The sequence below is a fragment of the Peromyscus eremicus genome, chromosome 1 (genome assembly GCF_949786415.1).
Source record: "Peromyscus eremicus chromosome 1, PerEre_H2_v1, whole genome shotgun sequence".
NCBI classification, from domain to species: Eukaryota; Metazoa; Chordata; class Mammalia; order Rodentia; family Cricetidae; genus Peromyscus; species Peromyscus eremicus.
This window is the reverse complement of record NC_081416.1, coordinates 45,187,141-45,211,942: the sequence shown is the minus strand read 5'-3', so window position 1 is coordinate 45,211,942 and position 24,802 is coordinate 45,187,141. Positions and strand designations below refer to the sequence as shown.

The following is a 24,802-nucleotide window of genomic DNA, read 5'->3' as shown; positions in this document are numbered from 1 at the left end:
TAAATAGAAAGTGAAGATGTAAGTTGAGGGAGCAGAGTAAACTTAAGTATGTTTCTTAAAAGTTCCAGACTGTATATTGCTATCACTTCAGCAAAACTTGCAATAGTTTTGATTTCCATTTGTTCCACAAGGAAAAATATGAATTTATGGATATTTTATTACAGTGAAGCAGTGTCAACCAATTTGAAAGTGATGTGTGAGGTGACCTACTGTCAACTTCTTTATTTTAGAACTTTCTCTTCCTTTGCTAAGGCATTTCTTTCTTTTTTTTTTCCAGAGCTGAGGACCGAACCCAGGGCCTTCTACCACTGAGCTAAATCCCCAACCCCGCTAAGGCATTTCATATATTACAACAGTATTAAATATCACCAATGATTTCTCAGTTTATTTTGCAAGTATAGACTTTTCAATAAATTCTTGACTAATATATCTACCAACTAGAATATATTTCCTTCATGTAATTTATTACAAATTACAACTATTTTAGTTAAATGTCTATTTTTTGTATGTGTATGGTATACATGTGTATGTAAGTACATGTCCACATGTATATATGGAGGCCCAAAGTTGATATTAGATGTCTTCTCAATTGTTCTCTGTTGAGGAATATTAGTTGAAGATATGTTACATTTGTTTATGCTGTGGAACATTTAATGATGCAAAGATGTGTTGCAATCTTTTTTGTTGCATTTGTTTAACTCTGTGAAGCTATGTTACTTTGTCTGTCTAAAACACCTGATTGGTCTAATAGAGAGCTAAACAACCAATAGCTAGGCAGGAGAAAGGATAGGCATGGCTGGCAGGCAGAGAGAATACATAGGAGCAAAAATCTGGGAGGAGAAGATCAAAGAGCAAGAGAAAGAAGAGGAGAGAGAAAAACCAGGAGCCAGCCACCTGGCTAAATATCAAGCCATGGAGTAAGAAGTAAAGTATATAGAATAGAGAAAGATCAAAAGCCCAGAGGCAAAAGGTATTTGAGATAATTTAAGTTAAGAAAAGCTGGCTAGATACAAGCCAAGTTAAGGACCGGGTATTCATAAGTCAGAGTAAGTCTCCAGGTGTGATTATTTGGGAGCTGGGTGGCGGGCCCCCCAAAGAGTAAAGAGTCAAAAGAGTAAAAGCAACCAACTACAGGCCTCTTCTTTATTTACAATTGAACCTAGAACTTCCGAATCAGATAGCCAGTTTGCCCCAGGAGTCTGGTCTCTACCTACTCAGTGCTGAGATTACAGCACTTGCTCAGCGTTTTTTTTTTTAACATGGGATCTAGGGAATAAAACTATAGTTCTCATAATTATACCAAGTTGTTTCCCCAGACCTTCTTTTCGTTACTTCTTTACTTCCTTGCTATCTATCACACATTCTAGACTACCTTCATCATGAACCCAGTTTATGGTGGTAATTCTCACGAAGACAGAGACATCATAGCTTTTCTGGCACTGTATCTTTAATATCTAGTATAAAGATTAACACATAGCAGGCATTCAAATATTTGATAGAGAATGAATAAAGTAAATTAAATGAATTCTAGTTTCCAAGCTACTATTTATATTCTGATCAACCTGATTATTCTTAAATTCTAGCCAAGAAATTTATGTTACTAAGATAATACTGTCAGCTGTAACAGAAATCAAAATCCATGAAAATACTACCTCCATGGGTTTTAGCTGGCCTTTTACATTAAAACAAGGAACTTCCTTGTACCATTCCCAGGATAAGTTTCGTTCAACAATCACTTCCAGGTTCAAAGGTAGTAGCAAGTCTAGTACTTCCTGGTATGCATCATTCATAAACTGAGACCTATTGGAAAATATAAATTGTTTTTAGCTGTTTTGTATATATTCAGGCAGGAAAACACAGATGTATGATTAACTTTAATGCATCACTCTTCATTAAATAGAAGACATCAGCAACTTGTTTGTGTGAAGAGAAAAATAAAAGTACATATCAAAATGAAATATCTCATCTCACTAGACACCTAGGTGAATTTCTCTAAACTGTTACATATCATAGAGAAGTACTTCTTAAACATAGGATTTATAAACAGTGAAAGGTCAAAACCACTAAGTTGTGTAAAATTACCTCTATAAAATAGGTAAAAAAAACACACAAGAACTCATTATAAAAACACTTCATAATAATTCATCTATAGCAGAACACTGTATTACTTTATAAGAAACTAAGTTGCACCATACACAATTTCTCTATCTGTGGCTCAAAACAGCTGAACATAAAAAACTTCACACAAAGATGAAGCATATTTGCCTTTCCAAATGGTTATTATGGCAAAACTGAAAAGGAGTAGATCACTGAATTCCTTCAAGGACAATGTAATTGATCACAGGAGCTTCCTTTGGATCTTCAAGTGACAATAATGGTTACTCTCCAAGAATATTCCTTATATTTTACTAAGCTTCAAAATTTTAAACTACAAGACATGAATTCAATTTTTAGCTATCAGCTCATTAATAGGAAAACATGGGTATAAAAAGGGATTGCTCAGAAAATTTGGTTATGAAACCATTTCATAAACAGCTTATGGAGTAAAACCACATTTAAATAAGTAAACATGCTAGTAATTTCCAATTAATGGTAGTGAGTAAAGATATCTAAAACCCAACAGGGAAATGCTATAATACAAATGGATATGAAACATTAATGGCTATGTATTACACATGGCTATACGACAAGTTATTTAATTAGCTTAATATTAAAAATTTTATTTTTCACTGAAATACAAACCACAAATATCTCTGGATGCATTTCTTCTCTACAGAAAAAAATATAATTGTGGTGTCAAAAGGTTACTTCCTTTGGAAGAAATTTTCTTATTAGTTATTACTCAAAACGTTCTCCTATAAACATACACAAATACCTGGAACTTTTCTATTGTTATATTTGATACATATTAATAGCATATGTTTAATTTTTTAAAAATTTATATATGTGTGTAAGCTTACATGATTGTATGCACACCCTATGTGTGTATATAATTTTATAGTTTTCTTTATATTCTCAGAAAGTTCTATGAAGGAAAAGTCTATGTGTAGCTTATTCTTAGTTATTTTCATAGTACTTAGCTCAGAGGGCTGGCATATGCCATATAATCAATAAATATTTACAGCAAGATTTAAAATATTAAATAGGCACTTACAAATATGAAGCTATTTGTTTTTACATTTGATAAAACAGAAACTAAGTTGAATTTTCAAATACGAGTTACTTTATTTCAGGAAAAACTGGTTCTTTTCTGTAACTGAATGATTCTATTTCTGAGAACTCATTCTACAGAAATGATTTATCCTACAATACTGGGGAGACCATCATATAAGTACTGATACAATATTATGGTTACTTATACAGCAAAATGAAATTGAATCAGCTAATGTGTCTAACAAAGTCAAATAGATTTGCAAAAACACTAAAGAACAAGATGCTTTTAAAACTATATAGTGAAAACACTATAGAAAATGAGTCATACCAGCAACCACTGGAGTCATAAGCCCACCCTGCACCATCTGGAAACAGGTAAGACTCCATCTCCGGACCAGACAGACCAGGTCCCTAGCCCCTAAGCCACTGGGGCACATTCTGTGTCCCTCCCCCAAAGCCACTGGAGCCCCAGGGACCCACCAGATGCCTCTTCCCCCTCGCTAACAAAACAGGTCCCACCCTGCATCAATTAGGAATAGCTGCTCCCTAAGATAGAGCCCACTGGTGCCCACTGAACTAAGATCTGCTCCCTGAGACACAGAACCCACCAGCACCGACTGGAACAAGAGTCTGGATTAGACCAAGAGCTCCCATTAGACCAAGAATATCAATTGGACCAAAAGAAGCTCCCTCAGACACAGACACCACTTGCATGGAGTGGAGGAAGAGATAGGTATAAACTAGTGCAAAAATACAATCAACAACATAAAGACCAATATGGCACCATCAGAACCTAGTGGTACTACATCAGCAAGTCCTGAACATCCCAAAGCAGAAGAAGCAGAAGAAATCAACCTTAAAAATGACTTTAAGAAGATAATAGAGGTCTTTAAAGAGGAAATGAAAATTTCTCTTAAAGAATTCGAAGAAAAGACAAACAAAAAATTGGAAGAAATCAATAAATTCCTTAAAGAAAGCCAAGAAAAAGCAATTGAATAGGTGAATGAAACAGTTCAAGATTTGAAAACTGAAACAGAGGCAATAAAGAAGACACAAACTGAGGGAATGCTGGAAATGGAACATCTGAGTAAACGAACAGGAACTACAGATGCAAGCATAACCAACAGAATGCAAGAGATGGAAGAGAGAATCTCTGGCGCTGAAGATACAATAGAGGAAATAGATTCATCAGTCAAAGAAAACACTAAAGCCAAAAAAGTCATAACATAAAACATCAAGGAAATTTGGGACGCCATAAAAAGACCAAATCTAAGAATAATAGGGACAAAAGGCGGAGAAGAATAGCAACTCAAAGGCACAGAAAATATATTCAACAAAATCATAGAAGAAAACTTTCCCAAACTAAAGAAGGAAATGCCTATGAAGGTACAAGAAGCTTACAGAACACCAAATAGACTGGATCCAAAAAAAAAGTTCCTTCGCCACATAATAATCAAACCACTAAACATACGGAATAAAGAAAAAATATTAAGAGCTGCAAAGGAAATAGGCCAAGTAACATATAAAGGCAGACACATCAGAGTAACACCTGATTTCTCAATGGAGTCTCTGAAAGCTAGAAGGTCCTGGACAGATGTTACACAGATACTAAGAGACCATTGATGCCAACCCAGACTATTGTACCCAACAAAACTCTCAATCCCCATATACGGAGTAAACAAAAGATTCCATGATAAAACCAGATTTAAACAATACCTATCCACAAATCCAGCCCTACAGAAAGCATTAGAAGGAAAAATCCAACCTAAGTAACTTAGATGCACCCATGAAAATACAGGCAATAGATAATCCCATACCAACAAATACCAAAGAAGAGAAACACACAATACTACCAACAAAAAAATAAAAGGAAATAACAATCACTGATCATTGATATCCATTAATGTCAATGGTCTTAATTCACCTATAAAAAGACACAGGCTAACAGAATGGATACAAAAACAGGATCCAACCTTCTGCTGTATACAAGAAACACACCTCAACTTTAAAGACACTACCTCAGAGTAAAAGGCTGGTAAAAGACTTTCCAATCAAATGGACTTAAGAAGCAAGCTGGTGTAGCTATCCTAATATCTAATAAAATAGACTTCAAACTAAAATCAATCGAAAGAGATCGGGAAGGACATTACATACTTATCACAAGGAAAATCCACCAGGATGAAGTCTCAATTCTGAACATTTATGACCCAAATACAAGGTCACTCACATCTGTAAAAGAAACATTACTAAAGCTTAAATTGCACATCAAACCCCACACACTAGTAGTGGGAGATTTCAACACCCCACCCTCACCACTGGATAGGTCTGCCAGACTAAAACTTAATGGAGAAATAAGGGACCTAACAGAAGTTATGACTCAAAGGGACTTAATAGACATCTACAGAACATTCCACCCTAACAAAAAAGATTATACCTTCTTCTCAGTACTCCATGGAACCTTCTTGAAAATTAACCATATGCTCGGTCACAAAGCAAATCTCAACAGATACAAAAAAAAAATTGGAATGAGCTCGTGCATTTTATCGGACCACTATGGCTTAAAGTTAGATTTCAACAACAAAAATTACAGAAAGCCTACAATCTCCTGGAAATGGAATAATGCCCAAATGAATCACCAAAGGGTCAAGGAAGAAATAAAGTAAGAAATTAAATATTTCCTAGAATTCAATGAAAATGGAAGTACAATATATTCAAACTTATGGGACACTATGAAAGCAATGCTAAGAGGAAAATTCATAGCAATAAATGCCCACATAAAGAAATGGAGAAATCTCACACTAGTGACTTAACAGCACACCTGAAAACTCTAAAACAAAAAGACACAAACTCACCCAGGAGGAATCGACACCAGGAAATAATCAAAATGAGGGCTGAAATCAATGAAATAGAAACAAAGAGAATACAAAGAATCAATGAAACAAAGGATTGGTTCTTTTGAAAAAAAAAAAACCCACAAGATAGATAAGCTCTTATCCAAATTAACCAAAAGGCAGAGAGAGAGAGAGAGCATCCAAGTCAACAAAATCAGAAATGAAAAGGGAGACATAACAACAGACAATGAGGAACAAGACAAGACAAGGCTATCCACTCTCCTCATATTTATTCAATATAGTACCTGAAGTTCTAGCTAGAGCAATAAGACAACAAAAGGAGATCAAAGGGGTAGATATTAGAAAGGAAGAAGTCAAACTTTCACTATTTGCAAATGAAATGATAGCGTACATAAGTGACCCCAAAAGTTCTACCAGGGAACTCCTACAGCTGATAATGTGGTAAGATACAAGATTAACCAAAAAAAAAAAAAAAATCTGTAGCCCTCCTATATTCAAATGATAAATGGGCTGAGAAAGAAATCAGAGAAACATCACCCTTTACAATAGCCACAAATAATATAAAATACCTTGGGGTAACTCTAACTAAGCAAATGAAGGACCTGAATGATAATAACTTTTAGTTTCTGAAGAAAGAAATTGAAGAAGATCTAAGAAAATAGAAAGATCTCCCATGCTCATGGATAGGTAGGATTAACACAGTAAAATGGCTATCTTACCAAAATTAATCTACAGATTAAATGTAATCCCCATCAAACTCAAACACAATTCTTCACAGACTTGGAAAGAATGAAGTTACTCAATTTCACATGAAAAAACAAAAAACCCAAGATAGCTAAAAGAATCCTGTACAATAAAGCAACCTCTGGAGGCATCACGAACCCAGACTTCAAGCTCTACTATAGAGCTACAGTAACAAAAACAGCTTGTTAATGGCATAAAAAACGACATGTGGACCAATGGAATCTAACTGAAGACCCTGACATTAATCTGCACACATATGAACAACTGATTTTTGACAAAGAAGCCAAAACTGTACAATGGAAAAAAGAAAGCATCTTCAACAAATAGTGCTAACATAACTGGATGTCAACATGTAGAAGATTGCAAATTGATTCAGATCTGTCACCATGCACAAAACTCAAGTCCAAGTGGACCAAAGACCCCAACATAAATCCAGTTACACTGAACCTGATAGAAGAGAAAGTAGAAAGTAGTCTTGAACTTACTGGCACCGGAGATCACATCCTAAATATAACACCAGTAGCACAGACACTGAGAGCAACAATTAATAAATGGGACCTCTTGAAACTGAGAAGCTTTTGTAGAGCAAAGGACACGGTCAATAAGACCAAACGGCAGCCTACAGAATGGGAAAAGATCTTCACCAACTCCACATCTGACAGAGGGCTGATCTCCAGAATATATAAAGAACTCAATAAACTAGATATCAAAATACCAAACAATCCAATTGAAAAAATGAGCTACAGAGCTAAACAGAATTCTCAACAGAAGAAACTCAAATGGCCAAAAGACACTTAAGGAATTGCCCAACATCCTTAGTCATCAGGGAAATGCAAATCAAAACAACTCTGAGATACCATCTTACACCTGTTAGAATGGCTAAGATAAAAAACACTGAAGACAGCTTATGTTGGAGAGGATGTGGAGCAAGGAGAACACTTCTGCACTGTTGGTGCGAATGCAAACTTGTACAGCCACTTTGGAAATCAGTATGGCGGTTTATCAGAAAATTGGGAATAAGTCTTCCTCAAGACCCAGCTATACCACTCTTGGGAATATACCCAAAAAATGCTCAATCATACCACAAGGACACATGCTCAACTATGTTCATATCAGCATTATTCGTAATAACCAGAACTTGGAAACAACCTAGATGCCCCTCACTGTAGCTGGAGTTTTAATTAAAACTGTTTGGCCTAATGGCTCAGGCTTCTTGCTAGCTAGATCTTACATCTTAAATTAACCCATTTCTATAAATCTATACCTTGCCACATGGCTCATAGCTTAGTGGAATCTTTACATCTTGCTTCTCATGGCAGAGGCTGACAGCGTCTCCTGACTCAGCCTTCCTGTTCCCAGAACTCTCCTCTCTGCTTATCTCACCTATACTATACTTCTTGCCTGGCTACTGGCCAATCAACGTTCCATTTATCAACCAAATCAGAGCAACACACATTCACAGCATACAGAGTGATATCCACAGCACCTCACCTGAAGAATGGATAAAGAAAATGAAGTACATATACACAATGATGTACTACTCAGCAGAGAAAAACAATGACATGAAATTTGCAGGCAAATGGATGAAACTAGAAAATATCATCCTGAGTGAGGTAACTCAGACTCAGAAGAACAAACATGGTATATACTCACTCATAAGTAGATACTAGATGTAAAGCAAAGGATAACCAGACTGCAACCCACAGCTCCAGGGAGCCTAGCTAGTAAGGAGGACCCTAGAAATGACGCATAGATTGCCTAGGCAAGAAGAAATAGATGAGATCTACATGAGCAAAGTGGGGATAAGGGTGGGTAACGGAGGACAAGGGATGGGGATGAGAACATAGGGGAATGGGAGGTTCGAGCTGGAACAGAGACAGACTGGGAGAGCAAAGAAAGAGATACAATGATAAATGAAGAAATCATGGGAATAGGTAGAAACAGAGTACTAGGGAAGTTTCCAGCAATCCACAAAGATGACCCCACCTTGACATAGTGGGGTGAGTGAATAGTCAAGAGGATGCCTGAACTGGCTTACTCTGGTGATCAGATGGCTGAATACCCTAACTGTCATCATAGAATCCTTTTCCAGTGACTGATGGAAGCAGATGCAGAGATCCACAGTCGGGTGCCTGGCTGAGCTCCAGGAGTCCAATCGATGAGATAGAGAGAGGAGGGATTCTATGAGCAAGAGATATTAAGACCATGATGGGAAAAAGCACAGAGACAGCCAGGCGGTGCTGGCTCACGCCTTTAATCCCAGCACTCGGGAGGCAGAGGCAGGCGGATATCTGTGAGTTCAAGGCCAGCCTGGTCGACAGAGCGAGATCCAGGAAAGACGCAAAGCTACACAAAGAAACCCTGTCTCAGAAAACCACAAAAAAAAAGTACAGAGACAACTGACAACCAGGCAAACTAGTGGAAATATGTGAACTGAGGACCAATAGCTAAGGAGCCCCCATGGTACTGGACTAGGCCCTTTGAATAGGCGAGACAATTGTTTAGCTTAAACTGTTTAGGTGGCCCACAGGCAATGGTATTGGAACTCAGCCCTAGTGCATCACCCGGCTTTTTGAAGCCTACTGCCGAATGTGAGACACTTAGCCAGGCTTGGTGCAAGGAGGTGGGGCTTGGACCTGCCTCAATTAAAAGCACCAGGGTCTGCTGACTCCCCATGGGAGACCTTGCCTTGGAGGAGGTTGGAATGGGGGGTGGGTTGGGGGGAAAGCTCAGGTCGGGAGGATGGAGGACAGGGTAATCTGTGGAAGGTTTGTAAAATGAATAGAAAGGCCGGGCGGTGGTGGCGCAAGCCTTTAATCCCAGCACTCGGGAGGCAGAGCCAGGCGGATCTCTGTGAGTTCGAGGCCAGACTGGGCTACCAAGTGAGTTCCAGGAAAAGGCGCAAAGCTACACAGAGAAACCCTGTCTCAAAAAAAAAAAAAAAAAAAAAAAAAAAAAAAAGAACAAAACAAAACAAACAAAAAAAAGAATAGAAAATGTCTTAATAATTAAAAAAAAGAGTCATAACCAGTATAGAAAAATGAGTCAAACCCAGCATCCTTGTCCCCTATACCATTAGTGTAATTCTGAGTCCAGTAAGCTAAATATTCAGATACCTAATTTGAACCTCTTACAAGCAACTCGAATAAATAAAAATCCCATAACAATAAATATGAATTTTAATTAAGAATTTAAGGGAAAAAAGAAATTGACACAAAATTTAAAGGACAATTATATTAAGTTAAATATATATGCAAATAAAATAAAACAGAATAAATATAGTAAATTAATTGTTAACTATGGATAGTTAAAAGAGTTAGCAACTTTTATATTCATAATAAATGAAATTTAATTATTTTGGAGATAAAACAAACCACTACTACAATTTAATTATCTAAAAAATTGATATATAAAAATTGATATATAAATTATCTAAAAAATTGATATATCAATCTATTTAGAAAGCATAACTGCACCTAATTTATATCTACCATTTCTTTAAACCACGCAAGCCATTAAAAAATTAAGACTTTTAGTTTAGACTCTCCTGGTTAATGTAATACCTTTAGAGTTACTACTGTATACTTAGAACTAATAATTAACTTGTAATTAGTGGGTGTTTTGCTGGATATGACAGTGTCTACTTGCAATCTTAGCTCTTGGGAGGCGAAGGCAGGAGGACTGACATGAGTTCAGGACTAGCTACTATACCACATAATACTATCTCTAACAACTAAGCACTAAATAAAAATAATGCAAAAATGTCTCCTTAAATTTCCCTGTAATTTCTAGACTTAGGTGGACAAATTATTTTAGATTCTTCACTAAGTGCATCATTCATTTTACATCTCAAATGAAGTATGTTTTTTATGTGGTTGCTGTTTTCCCCCTTAGAGTATTTTAATTTGCAGTGATGGGTAGTTCTCCACTCTATCATAACTTTAAAAATAAGAACACCCAAGTTCATCACCTTTTACTTAAGATACAATCCATCAAAAACTTGTCTGTACTCATCTTTTTAGACAGTTTGAATCATCATTTTACAAATATTTCTATTTTCTTTTGTAATATGTCTAAGCCTTTGTCTTTTATTTCTTACATCTCATTACCCTTCAACATGACTTTCAATTGTTAAAATCCAGTCCCCATAATTTCATTAATACCTGCTTATCAAAAAATCAGTTTTGCTTCCAATCAAAGCTACTAAATTATCAATACAAAATAAGTACTAGATAAAAAACAACTTATAATACTATGAATTCATGTTTAAGAACAACAAGACCTCAATACAGTACGGTGATATTTTATTTGTATTAAAATGTTATTTGTATGTTAATAAATAAAGTTGCCCGGGGGTCAGAGCTATTAGCAAGCCATAGGAAAGCCGGGCGGTAGTGGCATACGCTTGTAATCCCAGCACTTGGTAGGCAGAGCTAGGTAAGTCTCTGTGTGTTCAGGGATACAACCAGCATTGGATACACACACCTTTAGTCTCAATACCAACCATAGAAGACCTGGAGGTCTGTACAGGCAGGCAGTGATGAAGCAGTCATGTGGTTGGGTTTACAACCAATGATAAGGCAGAACAGAAAGTCTATATAAAGACTTTAACACAAGAAGAAGCTCTCTTTCAGAGACGTAGGACCACCGCAGGAGGAAGGGTAAGGTTTTTGCTCTTAGCTCTGACCTCTTGGCTTTCTTCTTTGCATTGGTTCTGTGTTTCTTATTTAATAAGACGGTTGGTTACATCTACAATACAGTCTCCCAGTTTCCCTCCTCTCTCTTCTACCATAGGTTAATTTCTTAAATTTTCAAATGAAATTTTCTTATTTGTTTGTTTGCCTACGAGGGAGAAGACACAACTGTCACAGCCCTCGTCAGTGTCAGAGGGTAGCATAGGGGAGTTGATTCTCTCCTTACACCATGCAGGTCCCATGTATAGAACTCAAGGCTTGCAGGTAAGAGGCTTTACCTGCTAAGTCATCTCACGGGCCTTGTCTGATTCACTTCTAAAGACTCCTCTTATGCAAATTTCTTACATGTCTGCACTCCTCACCATTCTTTCCCACATGCGTCAGTCTAAAATCTTATTTAATATTACCTATTCCAACAACCTCGAGGACTAGTCATATATTAGTAAACTTTCATAGCTAAGAATTTAAAAAAGATCTTTCTTTTAATATTCAGAATATATAATCAATTATCTTCTAGGTATCTTTAGATCTCTCCTTATATTTATTTTTATATTCTGTACTTCACAGAAACCAGTACTGCCAGTGTACAGTTCTTATTTTTTGTTTTGTCTTTTCTGAACATATTGCATTAACAAGTAGAATTTTATAAGTATTACAGATAAAAAATTTTTTAGTATCTCCTGTACCCTCTACTCTAACTTCCACATCCACTTAGTAAGTTATTATTGACTCTACTTTTAATTTTCTTGTTAACTGGTGAGCTCTGACTTCATTCATGTACAAAGGAGTATGTCAACTGTAATTCTTTTGTGAATTATGGTCATAGTTATCAAACTCTCAGTCTAACCTTCAGTTTTGTCTTCTTTTGAGAAATTTTCCATGATCTTTTCAGCACACTAAATAGTATGCACCACAACAATACAATAAAGTAGGCACTACTTACTGATCCCGTATAAAGGTATTTTTTCATGATTATACTTGGTCCCAACCCTTTATACATTAAGAGTTGAACTAATGCTTAAATATTCAACTGGTGGAAGCAGTTCCCTTATGCAAGATGAGAGAGATGAACCAGATTCACATTCATGCTGGAAACACCATCTACCAAAAGGGGGGGGGTGGTTACTGAGGGTTGGGGGTGGGGAAGTGTGGGTGGTGGTAGCCCTATGACTTGCTTCAGTTTACTACTATTTTCAGATGACTTACACACAAACAATAAAAAGAGAAAGACAAAGCCAGGGAACTCCATGAGAATCCAAAGGGACCGAAGATGCTTGGAAGGAACTAAATTTATGGAAGTTTTGCTTATGTTGAAAACAAAATCAATAATCTTAGTTACCACCTAAAGAAACTCAGATAAAGAGAAAAACTGAACCTAAAGTTTACAGATGAAAAAATAGGAAATACAACATAATGAAAGAAAAAATAATGAAATAAAAAACAAGAGCCTTGAATTGATGAGCAAAAGGATATAAGAAAAAATATAAGGAATAAGAGATAACATCATAAAGTTTAATGACTAAAAAGGGAATGAATACTCTTATAAGTCAACTATTTCTCAATAAAGTTGCTTAAAAAAATATTCAAAGCTGACAGAATAGACTGAGCAAAACTATGTGTTGCATAGTGAATATGAGTTTCATGTCCAATTTTTCCATTTCTACCTCATCCTTATAAAGAATTATAAAAACATGAAAATATACTCCCTTCAGATAAGTTTGCAGTTTTTATCATTATCTAAGGAGAAGTTTTCAAATATTTCTAGGTTGTTTTCTGAAAGACTGTGATCCAGCTAGAAGACACTTGAAAAAAAAACCCACAAAGTAGAGTAATAATAGAATAAAATCGCACTATAAAGAGAATTCTAAAGATACCAAGTCCTTTAGTCAAAGAATTAAGAATTGATTATTTTACACAAATACACTGTGAAAAGCTTACCTGTATAGTCTCATTTCACTCAACTTTAGTGTTATCAAATCAATTACAGGTGGTAGAGTACTCTGGGTTCCTTTTACAGTAACAAATGTATTTTTCACTGTAATTAATCCAAAATCAGCAACAAAAACATTCTGAGACATTGGAGACTGTGGGATGAGCACAACAGGAGCTTTTATGTTAACATCCAATGCAAACCTTGAACTTCTTCCAGCCAGTTCCATTACACCATCAGCAGCCATTCCTGCTGCTTGAGCAGTTGCTTCAGCCAAGGCATTTTTAACTGCTTGAAAATTATCTATAAAATCCTATAAAGATATAGAATGGCATAATATTACCTTTAATAAAACATTAAATATATTAAATATAAATTATATTAAACTAATTTTACCTTCATAAAGAACTTGGTACAACAAAGCCCATTGTTTACTTATTATTCTCTGCTGGAAAAACTGAACAACAAATATACAGTGAGAAAATAAAAATCTAGTCATCAGAACAAAGCAAAAAAGGGATACTTGAATGTTTCAATGATATTATTTTCTTATGGCGCACTTTCTCTAAGATCTAAGCACTTCTCACAGTTTATAGTATGGATTTAAAAATCTATAAAGTATTTAAGAACTCTCTGGACTGGTGAAATGGTTTATTGTGTAAAAAAAAAGTGCCTGCTACCAATGTGAAAACCCAAGTTCAGTCTCCAGGACCCTCAAGAGTAAGAAATGGTCAGGAAAGAAGGTCCAAAACTGACAATTGGAACTTCACCAAAATAAAAGTGTACAGCAAAGGAAACAAGCAACTGAGTGAAGCTGAAATCCACAGAATGTGAGAGAATCTTTACCAAGCTATACCTCCAATAAAGGATAACTGTCCAGATTATACAAAGAAACTCGAACAAAACAAACAAACAAACAAACAAACAAACAAACCGAACGATCAACAACTCAAAAGACTGAATCAAAAAAAAAGGTGGGGGATAGCTCTAAACAGAGAGTTCTCAAAAGAAATAAAAATAGCTACAAAAATATCTTAGAAAGTATTCCATGACTTTAGGAAAATGCAAATTACATCTAGTTTACCCAGTCAGAAAGGCTAAGGTCAAGGAAACAACTGAAAACCAATGATGGTGAGGATGAGTGGAAAAGGGAGCCCTTTTTCCCTGTTGGTACAGCCACTTTGGAAATCAGTGTGGAAAATTCTCAAAATGATAAAAGCAGATCTACCAGATAGATAACTCAGCTATACCACTCCTTGGCATATGTATGCACAAAATACTTGACATCCTACTCCACAAATACTTGTCATGTTCATTGTGCTCTATTGACAACAGCTAGTAAATGGAAGCAATCTAAATGTCCTTCAACTGCTGAATGGATAATGAAAATGTGGTACATATATACACTATAGAATACTATTTAGCTGTAAAGTGGAATCATAAAATTCACAGGTAAATTGATAGAACCAGAAAAGATCACACTGAGTGAGGTAACCCAGAATGAGAAAGACAAATGTTGCATGTTCTCTCTCATTTGAGGCTCCTAGCTCCAAATCTTCAGATAGTGAATACATATCCTGTAGAAACTAGAAAAGTAAAATAGTACCACTACATGGATAGCAGGGAGAAAAGGAGAGAGGAATAGCAGGGCACATGTGATCTGGAGAGGAAAAAGGAGGTGTCTCCATATCCTACTACAGATATACTTGCTCAGCCATATTCATTGCCACCCTGTTCACAAAGGCAAGAAAACGGAAACAACCTAAATGTCCTTCTTCGATGAATGGGTAAATATACACAACAGAATTCTATTCAATTGTAAAAAAAAATGAAATTCACAACCAAATGGGTGGCAATAAAATATTATATTGAGTAAAGTGATCCACACCCAAAAAGACACTCCATGTTCTCTCTTATTTGTGAATCCTATCTCTGAATATTTAGATTTGACTACATAAAAACAAGTAACTTCAGAAGTCAGGAAAGCAGGAAGAGACTGGGCCAGGAAGAAGGAGGAGGATAGGGAAATGCAGATACTATGAAGAGCAAAAGAGGGAAAAGTGGTGGTGGTGGTGGTGGTGGCGGCGGTGGTGGTGGTGGTGGTGGTGGTGGTGGTGGTGTTACCTGAATAGGAGAGGGAGGACAATACAGAAGGAGAAAGAAGGAAGAAGAGCTACATAATACTAGTGATGTTTTTAAAAGTCATAGGGAAACATTATTTGATAAGCCTTTTTAAGTGTGTGTATTTTAAATGGAATCATGAGGTGATGATGCTCTCCCCCAAGAGCTATAGCCTATTTAACAAAAAATCCAGTGCCAGGCACAGGAAACCTCCTTAGGGTTGCTGGCCACAGTGAGTCTCAAACTCCCCAAACAATACATGCTATTACTATTGCCTTTGGTTGCCTCTCAGAACTTGAAGATAGGAGGACCCTACTGTTGAAGAAATGACACATTTCAGACATAAGACTTGAAGAAACCAAGCTGGAACCGATCTAGAAGCCTCTGCTCTCAGGATTTGCTCTCATAGTATTAGAAGGTGCTATTTAAGATGTTAAAGAGAAAAAACAATCAATAGTCTTACCCAATGGTAACGTCTATGAACCAAAAACATAATATTAGGCACAGACTGCCTCCTATTGATAGGCCTTAAGTTCAACTACAGAGCTGTTGGTTACACTCTAGATTAAAGCCCACCCAATTGGAGGGAATCCATGTCTAATACTGTATTTCTAGACATGACTTTGAGGAGGAGTCATGGACCCAAAAAGAAGACCTACTGTGGTGATATATTGTGTACCCCAATAAAGCTTGCTTGGGGATCAGAGGACAAAGCTAGCCACTATATTAAACATAGAGGTCAGGCAGTGGTAGCACACACCTTTAATCTCAGCACTAGGAAGGAAGGAAGATGGCAGGGCACAGAATGGTATATAAGGCGTGAGTAAACAGGAAGTCTCTCTCTTTAGACTGAGGATTTCATAGAGGTAAGAACATGGCTGGCTTGTTCTGTTTCTCTGATCTTTCAGCTTTCACCCCAATATCTGGCTGCAGGGTTTTTTTTTAATTATTAATAAGACCTTTTACGATTTTTGTTACAACCTACTACTGCAGTTTTTTTTCAAAAAAAAAAAGAAACTTTAAAAACCTTTTATATGTATAGATGTTTTTCTTGCATGTATGTGTGTGTACCACGAGCAAGCAGTGTTTATTAAGGCCAGAACAGAACATCTGATCCCCAGATATTTGAGTTAGAGATGTTAAACCACCATGTAGGTGCTGGGAACCGAACCTTGGTCCCTAGGAGGAGCAGTCTGTGCTGTTAATTGCTGATCCATCACCCCAGCTCCTCCAATTTCTCAAATCAATATAATTTCTAATTATATTCTAAATACCTGCCCTTATGCCCACAATCAGCCTATCTCTCGCTTCTCATCAAAGAAACTTCTTTTTGCAATACATGGAACTATTACAGAAATCCACAATTGGCCAAAGTGCAGAGATTAAGGGATAGTGTGGGGGCTCAACCCTAGTTAGTACATCTACAATGCAAACTTCTACACCCACGGGTCAGGGAACATTGTAGAAGAGGGGGTAGAAAAGATTCTAAGATACAGAGGACCAGGATATTTCGCTGTTAGGTGTTGTTTTCTATACACGACAGAGAAGCTGCATCCATGATAGCTCTAAAATATGAGTGCATAAACAAGACACGCATAATGAAGAGTGCCAGCGGATATTCCAGTGCAGATAGGGGACTGCCCTATACTACCTATAGATGAAAAGCTGCAATCAATGGCTGCAAAGAGAGAAGAATCTGTTTTCTTAAGGTACAAATAGACACAGAAACACACACACACACACACACACACACACACACACCAATAATAAATAGGTCATGAAATTGAAATAAGAGTGTGGAGGGGGAACACATGAAGAGTTGGAGAGTACAGAAGAAGGGATGGAAATTATGTAAATATAGCACTCAATTATGAAATTCTCAAAAAAAAGACCATTTTTAAAAACTGTTCATATTTGTTTTTGCTGTACAGAAAGACTTTTGGGGGAAACTTCAGTTTAAAAGGTCACTGTCAAGTTAGACAAAGTTCAAAATTCTTAAGTAACAAAAGAGGGCTCCTCATTGCCAAATAAAAACATGAATCCTTTCTTTTTAAATACTGCTGTACTTGGCCTATTTATTCTACTACTGTCTTAGACTTGCTTTTCTAGTTCATACACCAATCATCAGAAGCAGTAGAAGCAGTACTGTGCAAGATCAGTGATGCAATAAAACAGAGACAGGGCTAGGAGACATTCCAGAGGGAAAAGCACAGGTAGCATAGACGTGAGGATGGAGGCTGGATCCTTAGTCCCCACACAGAAAGCCAGGATGGTGTGGTGCCCCTCATCTAAATAGTCAGGAGGAGTGGGTAGGATATGCTTGAAGCAGGCCAAGCTAGCCAAATATGAAAGCTGAATGAGATTCTGCCCCAATAGGTAGAGAACAACAGAGGAAGACACACAAACACATATATATGTACTAGTATGTACATACACACACACACACACACACACACACACACACACACACACACACGACCACCACCACCACCACCAACAACAAAAGAGACTACAAATTAGTATGACACTATAAAAATTAAATAGCCAACAAGGGTACAATAGGAAAGGAAAATGTTTATGAGAAGCAGAACTAAAGAACTCAGTTCTTTGGCAAAGTCATTTCAAGATTCAATATAATTTCTTAAAGTCTGTAATATCTACAGAATTACGTTGCATCCAAAAGTATAATTTTCTTAATGTTGACTTCATCTGTATTTGGTATAGTTTTAAAGTTGGAAGGTGGAAAATACAAATGTTTACATTTATGATTTAAACAATAAGAAGTTTAATCAATGCACACCATATAACATATATAATAGATGCATAATTTTATGCAGTACACTATATATTAACATATTAACATGTAAAGATTATTTTTCAATTAACTAAAATATTTGTCAAAATGTTATATAAACAAGGTACAAAACATTTCGGTTGTTATGGTACTCAACATATTATTTTAAATATGTATATATGTGTATCTTAGGGTTTCTAAGAGATTGCTGTGAAGAGATACCATGACCATGATAACTCTTACAAAGGAAATATTTAACTCAGGATGGTGTAAAATTTCAGAGGTTTAGTCCATTATCCTCCTGGCAGCATGTAGGCAGATGAGCTGGAGGAGCTGAGAGTTCTACATAGTGATCTGCAGGCAACAGGAGGTGAATTGTGTTCCACATTGTGTGCAGCTTGAGTATAACAGACCTCAAAGCCCGCCTCCACAGTGACACACTTCCTCTAACAAGGCCACACCTCCTAACAGTGCCACTCCCTATGAAGACCATTTTATTTTAAGCTACCAATATAGGCATAAAATCTTCCTAGCTTGATCTCTATTCCATTTGAACTTCTTTTAACCCAATGTGATCTTTTACTCAGAAGATACTACATAATTTTTCTATGAATCATTTTTGTACAACAAAAAGCAAAGATGAATGAGTATCCTTTACCTACTTTTAATTTGTAAAATATATTTTTATTAGGCAAGGCATGGCTACACATACATTTAAACCCACCATCTGGCAGGCAGAGGCATGTGGGTCTCTGTAAGTTCCAGGCCAGCCATGTTCATGTCTGGAGACCTTGTTTAAAAAAAACAAAACAAACAAACAAAAACAAAAGTAGATATATATATGTGTGTGTGTGTGTGTATTTATGTGTATAGTCTGAAATTTTCATACATGCATATAATTTTTTGAGATAGGGTCTCTACACTTAACACATAGCAATTTCTACCTAGAATTTAAAATAACTTATTAAAATACTTACCAATATAGCATATAGAAATTTTGTGACAAACACAACCTCAATGCAACCAACAGTTAAATTAACTCGAGCATCAACCACATTCATATCTGTGTACGCAGAGCCAGCAGTTGCATCCATGTAAGAAATCATTTTGAAGCTGAAAACTTCTTTTCCAGTGATATAAACAGCCTTAATGAGAGAAAAATCCCAATTATTACAAACAATTGTTGAAGTAATGTACCCCAAGATCAAAATAAAATGAAGCAAAATAATAATAAAATATTCCACCATTTGAAAAATCTTCCAGGTATTTGAGTCAGTACAAATGAAGCAACAATTCCAAATGCTTTACGAGAACATGTAACCTAACGTGCTTTCTGTTGTTATCTTTGAGTGTCAGGAAAATAAATAGGTCTACCTTGACCAGTTTTATCTTTTTAGTGGGGAGAACAGATATGCATCCCACTTGGATTTTCTCCCTTGCAATGGCAGTCATCATACAAAATGTCTTTAGTAATTTTCAAAGCTAAAACATACCACCTGCACAATTTACCAGAGCTCAGTGTCTCATTTCTTTAGGTCTGAGGACTCTGAATCACTTTTCTCCCCCACATTCTTTAATGGAATAACTCAATTTTAAACTTCTCATTCTTCATTAGTTGATTAAGAATCATAATCACTAACAAAGAATTGCCTGGGAGGGGGTTAAAATTTCCACCCCCATAACTACCAGTCAAAAGTATAAGAAACAAGAAACTAATATTTTTAAATTTTGGAACAGAGTATAACATAGTTTTCTTAACTCTTAAATTCTAGAAGCAAGAACGGAGGATTGAAAAGCCATCAAGAAAATCAACCACAATTCCCAAGAAAACAAAAGTATGATTTTTTGAAGGCTGAAGTATGACGACGACGACAAAGAAGAAGAAGAAGAAGAAGAAGAAGAAGAAGAAGAAGAAGAAGAAGAAGAAGAAGAAATTATACACAAAAGTACTTTACCATCTAAGAAAAATCAGGTACCTTCAAGGAGAGAAGATTACAGGGATGCCAAATACCATGTAAGTTATGTAAGAAAAATTCAGCTAAACCATGAAGGATAACTGAACAGCAATGTTGGAGACCAAGTCCCTGGGAAATGTAAACATAGCACCTCAGTTGCAGGAAGTTTGTTATCCTCTCTTGGGAGTGCATAAGAAAAAACTAAGACTGAAATTAGGGTTTTATTTGGTATTGGTTCTAGAAAAATAAGAATACTTCCATCCCATACAAGGCCCAAAGAACTGGCCTAGAGAGATGGCTCAGTAGTAATGAGCACTTATTATTCTTCTAAAGGACTGGGCTTCAATTCCCAGCACCCACATGACAGCTCAAAACTGCTTGTATCTCAGTTACACAGGATCCTGTAGCTGTTGAGTTTTCTCTCGGGGGTCCCGCCAAGCTCCGGCAGTCCCTTAACTCACTTATAAAATAAACACACAGATGCTTATATTATTTAAACTGCTTGGTCATTAGCTCAGGCCTATCATTGTCTAGCTCTTTCTCTTATATTCAGCCCATTTCTATTAATCTATATTTTGCCACATAGCTCGTAGCTTACTGGTACCTTACATCTTCCTTGTCCTGGCAGCTGCAGGCAGTCTCCCCCTTCCCTTCCTGTTCCCTCAATTCTCTTCTCTGTCAGTCCCGCCTATACTTCCTGTCTGGCTATTGGCCAATCAGTGTTTTATTTATTAACACATTTGCCATACAGAACTTCCCCCAGCAGGATCCAACAACCTCTTCTGGACTCCCTGGGCAGCAGGCATGGACATGGTACAGAGACAGACAGAAAAAATGAGAAAACATCCATGACATAAAAATAAATAAGTGAATTTCTTACAAAGGCCCAAAGCATCACCAGAATTTTTCTCTGACCAAAAAGAGAGACAATAAACCTTGCTGACCTCAGGCCCAGGTAAAGATACAAAATCTTAGAGATAAGGACAAAGAAAGGTTGACTGAACACCAAAGTCCCTTTATTACCCAAGGAAAGGACCAGAAGCCTTCATTAGAGCAGACCATGAGAAGTCCTCTTTAGCTTGGATGCAATAAGGTAAATTATTCAGTTTTACATTAGAAGTCAAGAAGCAATCAAGATGCCTGGAAGAGAAACAGATCCTCAAGAACATCCCATTTCTGAGACTAAAGAATGCCTGGCCAGGAATGAAACTGACTGTCAAAGTATTCTGAGCTGGTTATTTTTAGGTATCAATTTTATTGGCTAAAAAATGCCTAAGACAAGGCCAGGAAGATGGGTCAAAAGGTAAGGGTACTTGCCACTAAATCTGATGAACTGAATTTGATCCTCAGAACCCACACTGTGAAGTGAAAGGAATCCTGCAAGTTTTCCTAGGACCTCTACATGGATATCATGGTATGCCATCACAACTGGAGGAGGGAAGGAAGAGAAAGAGAGAGAGAGAGACAGAGAGAGAGATGTCTTGGGCATTTGTAAAACACAACTTTGAGTTTGTCTGGAGGGGTCAAAAATTAACTAAATGGGGTAAGACCACCCTGTGGGCTAGGGTCCTGGACTGAATAGAAAGGAAAAAAAGTGAGAAAGCCAATTGTATTTTCTTTCCTCTATGTAGCCCTGGCTGGCCTGACATTTGCTATGTAGACCATGATAGCTCTGAACATACAGAGATCTGTCTGCTCTGCTTCCAGATTGCTGGAATTAAAGGTGTGTGCCACCATGCCCAATCTAAGGATTATACCATTGCTTCACATTCCTTCAGTTGTATGTTATACCTACAGTTGAGGCTATGTTGCTAGGATTCTGGTCCATGCTGACATTCTGACTTTCCCTCTACTCTTATCCCACAGAAAGTTGTCATTTTACACGTTTGGCTCTTTACTTAATATTGCATGCTGTTGTCCCATGTTCCTGATACATGCAAGCTTGATGGGTAGTACTGGGGTTGAGGGAGAGGAAGTATATTAGTTATTTTTCTTGTTACTGTGACTTAGTTAGATCCCTAGAGCCTACTGAGTTAGATCCCTGGAAGTAGAAACCATGGAGGACCTAGAAACACTACTTATTGGCTTGTTCATCATGTGTTGTCCTACCTCCAGGTTTCCTGCTTCAGTTCTTGCCTTGCCTTCACTTGGTGATGGATTATAACCTTCAAGTTGTTAGATGAAATAAACCCCATTTTCCCCAATTATTTTTGTACAAAACTATCACAGCAATAGGAAAAGTAACTAAAATAAGACACAGTCTAAATTAAAATAAAGACCCAGAATTCCTGGGACTCACATCCAGGCTGCCAGATGAAACTCTACCAGCTGAGTGACCATAACAGGTAAAACTTTATGTACTTCGATTTTTGTACCCTAAAGCTGAAAACAAGATTCAGATCTGTATGGGATTTATGATTATTATTTAAATTAAAATAAGTGATCAGTAAGCAGTAGTAGGAAATTATCATGTAGAAAAGAAGTAAAATTAAGACCGAGGCTTAACCATACACAATCTTTGTTGATGCACACCAAACATTTAAGAATAAAACAACACACATCTCACAAATTTCTGGTAGAAAGTAACTGGCACAAATTACTCTTCAGAAGACCTTTATTCAGAAAAAGATGGAGCATGATAGTCATGGGCAAGCATGATGGGGCCCAGAAACAGGGGGGTCTGGCCTTCAGGCCCCAAGAGGAGCTTCATTACAGAGAATGAATGGCATGGCAGAGTCCTGAAGGAAAAGAGACATCAATTCCCAAGAACAAAGGGAAACAATAACTTTCAGTGAAGTCTGACAGGGTACATAAGAGGAGGCATTCCATGTGACCTAGCCAAAAAATCAGGAGTCAGGTAGAAATTAGATATGGGTAAAGTTGTAATTCAAAGTTGCCTTCAATATGGATAGTCAAGAGGTTGAGGCTGAAATTGTCTTACAGTCCCAGCAAACAAGTGATTTTAATAGTCTGGACTAAGGGAGAGACTACCAAGGGAGTGGTCTAGTGTGGGCAAGGGAAGACTGTAACCTAATAGAAATACATTTCTCAACTAATTTTATGAAGTCATAATGAACCTGGTAACAAATCTAGAAACAGAGAAAACTAATTAAAAATGCATTAATATTTGTCGCCCAAAACAAGCACTCAAAACTGGATTTAAAAAGAAACTTAATTATCAAGATGTCTTTATATAAAAGGAGACAAGAATCTAGGAAAATGTTGTTTTATTTCAGTGAAATATGTCTTCAATAATATTAGTAGTATACAACAATAAACTTGTAAATGGAGAATGTGGCTCTAATTAATACACAATGACTTGGCCTGACAGTTAAAATCTGTAACAGTAATGAGTTTAATTTATCAGTAACACCTTAGAGGACAACAGTCGATGTATATCACAGCATAATGACCTCAACATTTTAATACAGAGTAAAACCCTTATGCTGCTCTGGTTACTCAATGGAGTAGTTCATGTAAAAACTACCTACACTGGAACCCAAGGACAACGATAGTAGAGCAAGACAACAGAAGAGACTTTTCAATCTGGACCTCTTTTAAGCTATATTTTAATTTGGCCGTATTTTAAAAATAAAATACAGAAGGAAAAATCAACGTTTGGTGCTATAATTATTTCTGTTACTATCTGTACAGCTTTTAGTAGACAATTTTATTTGTCAACATCACTTTCCAGAAAAATAAAAATGTATGCTCTATCCTTCATTGTCATATATATATATATATATATATATATATATATATATATATATATATATATACTATAAATCTTCAAGTAAAAGTGACAGAGCAAATAACTTTGGAAATTATCATTAGTATTAAAAATCTTGTTCCTTATTTCTACAAGTCATGCAAATTTGGAGAATTTTGTGCTAAATCACTCTTTATTAATATACATGCACGTACATATAATTTTTGTTTCTCACATAAAATCAGTTGATGACTACCAGTGATGATGACCGAACTGGAGAGATAGCTCAGCAGTTAAGAGCACTTACTGCTGTTCCAGAGGTCCTGGGTTCAGTTCCCAGCATCCATATGGAAGCTCATAACTATCTGTCACTTCATTTCCTGCTATGGGCCACAGAGGAATGTATTATAAGAACTCTGCTGGTTATGGCAAAGCCATTACCTGAAGGGATCAAGGAATTCCTTCAGAGGAAGCCAAATTCTAAGGAGCTTTTGGTGTTATTTGGCTTGTTATACATCAGTTGTCTTCTGTTATGAAAATCATATATGCCTTCACACCTTTCTCAATTGATTTTTTCCTAAGAACTGCTAACAATGTGGACTGATCACTATTTGGACATATACGTTGTAGGTATTTGGAGAACTACCTCAGGAAAGACTTCCTTTCCTCAGGCCCATCTGTTTCTTCTCCTTTTAGTGTTGGAATCAGAAGTCTCCCTTAGCCACATTCAAGGACTAACAGGAATAACAGTCCAAACGACCACATAATAAGTCTCCTGAAAATAAGGTAAATTCCGCACGCCTAGGTCAGGTGGACCTTAAGTAATAGCTTCGCACAATTTAGCTCAGAC

At 36.7% G+C, this 24,802-nt stretch overlaps 1 protein-coding gene across 6 annotated transcripts in view; it reads right to left on the bottom strand.

Moving 5' to 3' along the window:
- Vps13a (vacuolar protein sorting 13 homolog A) overlaps window positions 1-24,802 on the bottom strand; it is a 221,449-nt gene that overhangs the window by 101,662 nt on the left and 94,985 nt on the right. For all 6 annotated transcript variants that reach the window (XR_009378680.1, XM_059259973.1, XM_059259982.1 and 3 more), the window contains exons 32-34: window positions 19,266-19,433; window positions 13,382-13,686; window positions 1,653-1,800 (exon numbers count right to left, since the gene is read on the bottom strand). Coding sequence is in view for 5 of the 6 variants with exons in the window: in XM_059259973.1 (XP_059115956.1) it covers window positions 1,653-1,800; window positions 13,382-13,686; window positions 19,266-19,433 (621 nt within the window). In the remaining variant the exon portion in view is untranslated. The remainder of the gene's footprint in view (window positions 1-1,652; window positions 1,801-13,381; window positions 13,687-19,265; window positions 19,434-24,802) is intronic.